Source organism: Nicotiana tabacum, chromosome 19 (genome assembly GCF_000715075.1).
Source record: "Nicotiana tabacum cultivar K326 chromosome 19, ASM71507v2, whole genome shotgun sequence".
NCBI classification, from domain to species: Eukaryota; Viridiplantae; Streptophyta; class Magnoliopsida; order Solanales; family Solanaceae; genus Nicotiana; species Nicotiana tabacum.
Genome location: NC_134098.1, coordinates 106,773,094 through 106,783,354, shown reverse-complemented (window position 1 = coordinate 106,783,354; position 10,261 = coordinate 106,773,094). Strand labels below are relative to the sequence as shown.

Sequence of the window (10,261 nt, the reverse complement as noted above, 5' to 3'; positions counted from 1 at the left end):
AGGACATTTATTCTACAAGCCTTTGCTCACAGAACAATCAAACACAACATGACTTCAAAGAGCTAGCAAAAGAATATATGCCATAAATTCTTTTTTTTTACAAGCAAAATTTCGGTTGTTTCTAACATTGAATATTTAATTAATGTCCGTCCCCTCTACCCTTCCTCACTTAAACACTAGACTTGGTTCACAGCACTACTCGCACTCATAACATGCGTCAACCACAAATCCCCCACTGTAATATGATGCCCCTGACTGAGGGCGGGCTGATGAGGGCGGGTCAAGCAGGACTGGCAAGATTCTAGGCTGGCAAGCTTCTGAAGAAGGGGTGCACATGTCACCTTAGGCGAAGAGGAAAGTGAAGAGCTATATAAGGCATGACACAAGTTCACATGGTACGCGCGCTTTTGGAGCTTGAGGTGGTGTAGCCCAAAAAGACAAATCCGTGCAGGCCTAGGCCTAGGCCTACAGCGAATAATATGTGCCATGGGCTTGGGTCGCGACAAGTAATACTTTTGTCATTGAACCAAAGCCCTTGGGAAAATATATGCCATCAACTCTTAAGGACAACTGAGCTAAGCAGGGGTTTTCAAGACTAGCTAAATGCTCATATGTTTCAAATGACAACACACAAAAGATCGTGAGTCACTAAGCTATGAAAACCATGTTGTATTATGTAAAGAAGCTACATTTTACAATCTGGCAAATAATCTGAAATATGAAAGCTTTAGTGCTTAAATTAGTGCAGAACTACCAATTCACAAAGCCACTTCCAGCAGAAGCTTATAGGAGCTGTATAATCTATAAAATATTTAACTTAACGACAACATTGAACAATAAATCTAATGTAAAGATGCTTAGCCAAGGCCTATTAAGAGAAAGCAATGTGCACGCAGGGTGTTAAAAGAGTGGAACAGCCTTTTACCCTGGGATTTTAAACCTCGTGCACATGTAATAGGCTAATAGCAGAAGTTGTAACTTAAGATATTTTATCAATGTCTTTCATGCATGAAATAATCTCAAGCACAAGTTTATATTTGTCACCAGCGTTCCCTGGGGCGGCCATCTGGAAAAACAGGAACCAGAATCTTTTCTTCCTTCTTCTTTGCACCATTAACTTGTGTAGCCGGTTTACTATCTTCTAGGTTAACAGTGCCTTCATCATCACTGAAGTCGGGAGGTATATCATCACCATCATCACTCCAGTCATCATCCAAATCTTCGTCGCCATCATCATCGTCATCAAATCCGTCACTCCCTAAGTTATCAATGTCAGACCACTCTTCACCTTCCTCAGCATCAGTTCCATATTTGGACTCGGATTTTTCTGCTTCATCAGAATCAGTTTGTGGAGTGCCTCTCCGGTTGAATCTCGTGACTGAAACAAGGGAGCGAAGCTTTTCCTTGATGAGCAATAACCTGTTCTTTTCTATCAAGTGTGAATCGTGATAAGCTTCACGGAGAAAAACTGAGTCCCGATCCCCTTTCAAAGAGACATAGAACATATCAGGATGCCTTATCAGCATGCCTCTAAGCTGTTGAGAGAATTTAAACTCTTCCCGAAAATGAGTAAGGTGATCAACAAGAGTCCTCTTCTCGACTGTGAGGCTCAGAAGTTCATGAACCACACCACATGCGTGTTTCTCTTTCTCCGGAGTACCAGGCCTTATTTCAGAGAAATCCTCATAAGGAGAAATGTAAGGAATGTCTCTAAACTGACTAATCCTTCTCATCTCACCCTTTGAAAGTTTAAGACCCTTAGGAAGCTTCACCCGATTGAACCTTGGTGGTCTATCGATGATCAAATTCTTCTCTTCCAGCTCTCTTTGCCTAGTATCCTCTTCAGCGATCTGTGCAGCAGAAACAGCAAGCTCAGGGTCCCAATGAGTCAACTCCAATGCCGGCCCTCGTCCAGTTGGAACTACCTTGAAGTATTGTGGATATCGCCTACAGATTGTATCCTGGAATTCTAAAGGAAGCCCTAAATCAGTCTTGAGATGTCCAATCTTCTCCAACAGAATCCGCTTGTCCAAAGACATCATCAATAGTTTCCTCAACTTGACAACCAACAAATCCTCCATTTCATTCCTAATCTTCATTTCCTCCAAGTAAAGCCTCTCGGCCTCGGGAGTCATTTTGAACTTAAGTGAGTAAGCCCCTTCTTCCATAATCTCAAACACACCAGGAAATTTCTCCAATAAAGCAATAAATCTCCTTTTTTTCTCCAGACCCAATGCTCTTCTATACCTACCCAGTTCGCGAAGCGACATAATTCTATCAGGCTGACTCACTAGAATCTTTGTAATCTTCATAACCAATTTCAACTTCTTGTCCCTTTGAATCACATTATCAAAAGGAAGCTCTTTCCTTCTCTTCACAGCACCAGCTGCTCTAATGGGAAAATTCGGCACCTGGGTTTTCCGTAAATTGCATAAAGATTCATTCTTTTCTCTAAAAGATAAACTTTTGCCCAAAAATGGAGTCTTTTCTACCTGGGATTTCCTTAAATTACACAATGATCCATTCCTTTCTCCAAAAGATAAACTTCTGCCCAAAATTTGAGTCATTCCTAAATGCTCTGCTGATATAGCCAGATGGGTCATTGGACAAAGTCTAGTTTTATGAAGAAAAGATGATTTATGGGAAAGGGCAAAAGGAAAAGCTCCATTTGAAGCAAAGGGTTTTGATGCTGTGGAAAGAAGAAACTTGGGTTCCATGAGGAGTCCCAATTCTTGGTAGAATTATAAAAGAAACAGATTATAAAACATGAAATCTAAGGTTTTAAGCAGAATTTAGATAGCAATTATGTTTGATAAAGCAGTGTGAGAGAAAAGAGAGAAGAAGAGGATACACTGACCTTCGTGTGGTTCGAGCAGAGCTATGAATGCTGGAGATGTTGATATGGTTAGGGTTTATCAGAAAGGGTAAAACCCCGAGAAGTAGATAATATCTCTATCTTTATGCACCATCTTCTACGTCAACTAATGTTGATTAGTTTGTTTGGTTCCCAAACTAAATTATGTCACGATTATAATGTAAAACTTGTACTAGTAATTTTTTTCCTCATAATTTAAAAAATATCAATTTCATTTAATGGATCGATCTCTGAATTTAGCTTAAATATTAAATGATTTGTGTTATGAAATAAAGGATGTAAAGTAAAGACAATTATAGAGAGAAACTTATATATTATTTAAACTTTAAATTTATGTACATAATGAACTGAAATCTCCTCTATTTATAGAAAAAAGCAAGTTGTTGTGTAAGCTGATTCTGTACCAAATATAGATAATCTTCTATCGGGGTAATGTTTATCCATAAGGGAGTACCGAAATGATAAGCTCATTATACCAGATATAGATAATCTTCTACCGGTGGTAATGTTTATCCATAACGGAATACCGAAAGGATAAGCTCATTATATCAGATATAGATAATCTTCTACCGGGGATAATATTTATCCATAACGGAGTCCCAAAAGGATAAGCTCATTATACTAGATATAGATAATCTTCTATCGGGGTAATGTTTATCCATAATGGGGTACCGAAAGAATAAGCTCATTGTACCAGATATAGATAATCTTCTATCGGATGTGATGTTTATCCATAACAGGGTACTGAAAGGATAAGTTTCTTCAGGAGACGTATTTTCAATAAAGTACTAAATAGATAAACATATTTACGGCGGAGTCTCATATAGATAAGCTTCTTTGGCAAGCTTATTTTCAACGGAGTACTAAATGAACATCCATAATATAATATATTTATAACACTCCCCCTTGAATGTTCATTAAAAGATAATGTGCCTCATTAAAACCCTACTATGAAAAACCCCTGGGGAAAAAAATCTCAGTGAAGGGAAAAGAGTACACATATTTAGTAATACGCATAACTAATTGTCTCATTAAAACTCTTATAAGGAAAAACCTTAGTAAGAAAAAAATAGTATAGCGCGTATCTTACTCCCCCTGATAAAAATCTTATTTCAAATATTTGAGTCTCCGCATTCCAATCTTGTATACCATCTTCTCAAAAGTTGAAGTTGGCAAAGATTTAGTGAATAAATCTGCCGAATTGTCACTTGAACGGATTTGTTGCACATCAATGTCCTCTGAAGATCATGTGTGTAGAATAATTTTGGTGAAATGTGCTTCGTTCTATCTCCTTTTATAAAACCTCCCTTTAATTGGGTTATGCATGCAACATTGTCTTCGTATAAAATTGTGGATCTTTTATCACATTCCAAACCACATTTTTCTTGAATAAAATGAATCATTGATCTCAACCACACTCATTCCCTACTTGCTTCATGAATAGCTATTATCTCAGCATGATTTGAAGAAGTAGCAACAATAGATTACTTTGTGGAGCGCCATGATATGACAGTACCTCCACATGTAAACACCTACCCGGTTTGAGATCGAGCTTTATGTGGATCAGATAAATAACCTGCATCTGCATAACCAACAAGATCTGCGCTACCTTTGTTAGAATAAAATAAACTCATATCAAGCGTTCCCTTTAAATATCGCAATATATATTTAATCTCGTTCCAATATCTCTGTGTAGGAGAAGAGCTATTTTTTGCTAGTAAATTAACAGAAAATGCTATGTCAGGCCTTGTAGCATTAGCAAGATACATTAGTGCACCAATTGCACTGAGATAGGGTACTTCGGGACCAAGGAGTTCCTCGTCCTCTTCTGGAGGTCGGAACAAATCCTTATTCACTTCAAGTGATCGAACAACCATTGGTGTACTCAATGGGTGCGCTTTGTCCATGTAAAAGCGTTTTAAGACCCTTTCTGTATAGGCAGATTGATGGATAAAGATCTCGTCTGCTAAATGTTCAATTTGCAGACCAAGACAAAGTTTTGTCTTTCCAAGATCTTTCATCTCAAATTCTTTCTTAAGATATTCAATTGCCTTTTGGAGCTCTTCTAGAGTTCCAACAAGATTTATGTCATCAACATAAACAGTAAGCATAACAAATCCTGATGCCATTTTCTTTATAAAAATACATGGACAAATAACATCATTTATGTAACCCTCTTTAAGCAAATATTCACTGAGGCGATTATACCACATACGCCCAGATTGCTTTAAATCATACAAAAATCTTTGTAATGTGATTGAATACATTTCCTGAGATTATGGATTTGCTCCAGGCATTTTAAGTCCTTCGGGAATTTTCATATAAATTTCATTATCAAGTGAACCATACAGATAAGCTGTAACTACATCCATTAGATGTATTTCAAGCTTTTCATGTAGTGCTAAACTGATGAGATATCGAAATGTTATGGCATCCATAACAGGTGAATATGTTTCATCAAAATCGACTCCAGGTCATTGTGAGAATCCTTGCGCGACAAGGCGAGCTTTGTATCTTTCAATTTTATTTTTATCATTTATTTTTTCTCATCAAAACCCATTTATGACCAACTGGTTTTATACCAGCAGGTGTTTGGACTACTGGTCCAAAGACCTCTCTTTTAGCAAGTGCGTTCAATTATGATTGAATTGCCTCTTGCCATTTTGGCCAATCAGATCTTTGTCGGCATTATTCGACAGATCGGGGTTCAAGATCCTCACTATCTTGCATAATGTTAAGTGTAACATTGTATGCAAAAATATTATCCACCACTATTTCAGATCGATTTAAATTAATTCCTTCACCAGTAGAACTTATTAAAATCTTCTCACTCACTTGAGTCTCGGGTTCATTGATTTCTTCAGGAATCTCAGAACTAATCAGATCTTGGAGTCTCTTTAGAGGATCCCTTCATAGTATCGTTTTGATCATTTGTTGTTTTTCTTTTTCGAGGATTTCGATCCTTAGAACCTAAAGGTCTATCACGCTTCAGGCGTGCTTTAAGTTCACTAGCTCTTATGTTAGTAGATGGTCTTGTTGTGACATCAATTCGGATAGGCTCATTCTCTGCATGGATATGTGACTTAGTTATCCTTTTCAAATCATTAAACGCGTCTGGCATTTGATTTGTTATATTTTGTAAATGAATTATCTTCTGGACCTCCTGATTACATATAGGGGTACGTGGATCAAAATGGGATAATGATAAAACTTTCCATACAATTTCTCCTTTGATTTCTTTTTTCTCTCCCCCTAATTGTGAGAAATTTATTTCATCAAACCGACAATCTGCAAATCAAGCAGTAAATAAATCTCCCGTCAATGGTTCAAGATAGCGAATAATAGAGGGTGATTCAAACCCAATATATATTCATAATCTTCTCTACGGGCCCATCTTACTGTGATGTGGTGGTGCTACTGGCACATATACAGCACATGCAAAAATTCGTAGATGGGCAATATTTGGTTCATGACCAAAAATTAATTGTGACGGAGAATATTTATTATAATGTGTCGGTCTGAGACGGATAAGTGATGATGCATGCAAGATAGCATGGGCCCAAACAGTAGTGGGCAATTTTATTTTCATAAGTAGTGGTCTTGCTATCAATTGCAGACGTTTAATAAACGACTCTGCAAGGCCATTTTGAGTATGAATATAAGCTACAAGATGTTCAACTTTTATCCCAATCTGATAAACAATAATCATCAAAAGTTTGAGATGAGAATTCTCCAGTATTATCAAGGCGAATAGCCTTTATAGGATAATCTGGGAATTGTGTCGCTAATCAAATTATTTGGGCTAATAGCTTTGCAAATGCCAGGTTGCGAGATGATAGTAGGCACACATGAGACCATCTTGAAGATGCATCTATTAGGACCATAAAATATATAAACAACCCACTTGGTGGGTGAATAGGTCTACATATATCCCCATGTATACGTTCTAAAAAGGCAGGGGATTCAACGCGAACCTTCATTGGTGATGGTCTGATGATCATTTTGCCTTGATAATAAGCATCACAAGAAAATTCATTATTTGTAAGAATCTTTAGATTTTTTAATGGATGCCCACTCGAATTTTCAGTAATTCGTCTCATCATTATTGATCCATGATGGCCCAAACGGCCATGCCAAAGCACAAAAATATTTGAATCAGTAAACTTCTGGTTTACGATAGAGTGTGCTTCAAATATACTAATCTTTGAATAGTATAAGCCAGAAGATAAAGTTGGTAACTTTTCTACAATGCACTTCTGGCCAGAAACATTCTTTGTAATATAAAGATATTCCATATTCATTTCATTTATTGTCTCAACATGATAGTCATTTCGGCGGATATCCACAAAACTCAACAAGTTTCATCGGAACTTGGAGGAGAATAATGCATTCTCTATTATAAATTTTGTTCCCTTAGACAGAAATATAGTGTCTCTTCCGGAGCCTTCAATTAAACTTATATTACCATAAATAGTTGAAACATTTGCTTTTTCCTTATGCAAATAAGAAAAGTATTTCTGATCTTTGAATATGGCATGAGTTGTTTCACTATCAATTACACAAATATCTTCATGATTGGTCTTTGATCCAAACATAATTTGAGGATTATCCATATTCTTTAAAATGACATAAACAAAATAAATATGATAGTAAACATCATTATCAAAGCATAACTTTTATTTATGTACAACAATTACATAACCATACTATCTACTACAAACAACAACAATTAAAATATTTACATCTCTACAGATTCATCACCGATCACATGACTTATTTCTTCTTCCGGGGGTGCAAAGTAATCAACTACATCCAAATGCATAAAGTCTAAATTATCTTCAGAAATAAAATTTGCTTCAGCATTTTTCTGTCTTCTTCAGGGAAGCTTGATATAGCTCAACCAGGTGCTTTGGCGTACGACATGTACGTGACCAGTGCCCTTTTACCCCACATCTATAGCATGCATTTTCTGGCTTTGCTGCTTGCACCGCTTCATGCTTTTGCTCCTTTCTTTTCCACTGCTGGTGGTGAGGAAGGTTCTTTGGTGTATTATTATTACCATGATTAGAGTTTCTTTCCCGACCACGGCCATAACCACGACTGGGGCCACGTCCTCTTCCACGCTTAGATTGGTGGAAGTTCGTCTCATTCACTTCAGGGAATGGACAAGAACCAGTAGGTCGGCTTTCATGATTTTTCATTAATAGCCCATTATGTTGCTCGGCTATAAGAAGATGTGAGATAAGTTCAGAATACTTTTTAAATTCCATCTCTCGATATTGCTGCTGCAGGAGCATATTCGAGGCATGAAAAGTGGTGAAAGTTTTCTCCAACATATCATGATCAGTAATATTATCACCACATAGTTTCAATTGGGAAATAATTCTGAATATAGCAGAATTATACTCACTGATAGATTTAAAATCTTGTAGTCTTAGATGAGTCCAATCATAACGTGTCTGTGGAAGAACGACCATCTTCAGGTGGTCATATCTATCTTTTATATTATTCCACAGTATGACTGGATCTTTAATAGTGAGATATTCCATTTTCAAGCCTTCATCAAGGTGGTGGCGTAGGAATATCATTGCTTTGGCACGGTCTTGATTTGGTGCTTGATTTTTGTCCATGATGGTGTCTGCTAGACCCATCGCATCAAGATAGATTTCAACATCAAGCACCCAAGACATGTAACTTTTGCCTGATATATCCAGGGCTACAAACTTAAGTTTAGAAATATTTGACATTATTTAGAAAAAGAAAGTTCGTACCTCTGATACTTTCAAAGTATTTGCTCGAGATGGCAGAGTCTCGTGCTGATAACGTGTTATGAAATAAATGTTGTAAAGTAAAGACAAGTATAGAGAGAAACTGATATATTATTCAAACTTCAAACTTATGTAAATAATGAACTAAAATCCCCTCTATTTATAGAAGAAAGTAAGTTGTTGTGTAAGTTGCTTTTGTACCAGATATAGATAATCTTCTACTGGTGGTAATGTTTATCCATAACGAAATATCGAAAGGATAAGCTCATTATATCAGATATAGATAATCTTCTACCGGGAGTAATGTTTATCCATAACGGAGTACCGAAAGGATAAGCTCATTATACCATATATAGATAATCTTCTACTGATGGTAATGTTTATCCATAGCGGGGTACCGAAAGGATAAGCTCATTGTACCAGATATAGATAATCTTCTACCGGGTGTGATATTTATTCATAACGGGGTACTGAAAGGATAAGTTTTTTCAGGAGACTTATTTCCAATAAAGTACTAAATAGATAAACATATTTACGGCGGAGTCTTATATAGATAAGTTTCTTCAGGAAGCTTATTTACAACATAATACTAAATGAACATCCATAATATAATATATTTATAACAATTTGAATCCTTTTGTTATTTATCTTCAAATATATTCTTGTACTACCAAAAAAAATTAAAAATATCACTTGTTATACTATTGAATATGAAAAGTAAGATATTGATCAACATTTGATAGTTTCAATTTGTATTTATTAAATACTTTATAATAAGTTAATAAAATACACATTTATCATAAGTTATAATGAAACAAAATTGTGAATAATATGTATTTATAAGAGTACTATACATATGACCATATCAACCGATAATGGAAGAGTCATAATATTATTTTTCTTAATCATATAAATAATGCAAATATATTAAAGGATTCAGTCTATTAATGTGTAAGCAAATAAGTTAAGCGGCCATACAAAAATTTCTTGTGTTTTATTTAGTCCGAAGTGATTAAAGAATAAAATTCAGTTAAACCAACTTATCAGTTTATTTCTGTTGATATTTTGTCACCATTTATTATTCATTCACAGATTCCTTTTCCAACTTCGGACTACGCAGCTTCTGGACTGCTAATTCGTTGGAGACGTAGTAAATTTTTTGGATAAAATTCATAAATAGCATTGAAAAATAGTCATAATTTTAAAAATAATCGAAATTTAGCTACTTTTTATATAAAGATAAATTCGAACAAAAATACTATTTAAAATCCGAAAAATATTCCAGCATAATATACTGGAGTTCGAATTTTTTACACGTGAACTTCCAGCATAATATAGTGGAGTAGTTTCACTATATTATACTGTAACTCCATCATAATATACTGGAGTTCCAGCATAATATACTGTTCAAGCATACTATGCTGGAAGTTCATACACGGGTGCTCCAATCTCCAGCATATTATATCGAAACTTTTCGTGTTATAACAAAATAGTGACTATTTTTTAATGACTCTGTAAATACTGATTATTTATTAATTATCAATCCGAAAAATAGCCAGCTCGTGCAATTTTTACAAAATTTTTATTATGAAAAATGAGCTTTGTTCATTGCTTGTTT

At 35.6% G+C, this 10,261-nt stretch overlaps 1 protein-coding gene across 1 annotated transcript; it reads right to left on the bottom strand.

The window, feature by feature from the left end:
* Positions 1-657: 657 nt before the first annotated feature.
* On the bottom strand, positions 658-2,997 carry LOC107793802 (protein WHAT'S THIS FACTOR 1 homolog, chloroplastic-like). Its single transcript, XM_016616240.2, has one exon. The coding sequence runs from the start codon at positions 2,715-2,717 to the stop codon at positions 1,041-1,043; it is 1,677 nt and encodes a 558-aa protein (XP_016471726.1). The 5' UTR covers positions 2,718-2,997; the 3' UTR covers positions 658-1,040.
* Positions 2,998-10,261: the final 7,264 nt, after the last annotated feature.

What these genes read in the sequence shown, in the direction of transcription:
- LOC107793802 (XM_016616240.2), bottom strand. Translation starts at nt 2,717, where the DNA reads ATGGAACCCAAGTTTCTTCTTTCCACAGCATCAAAACCCTTTGCTTCA.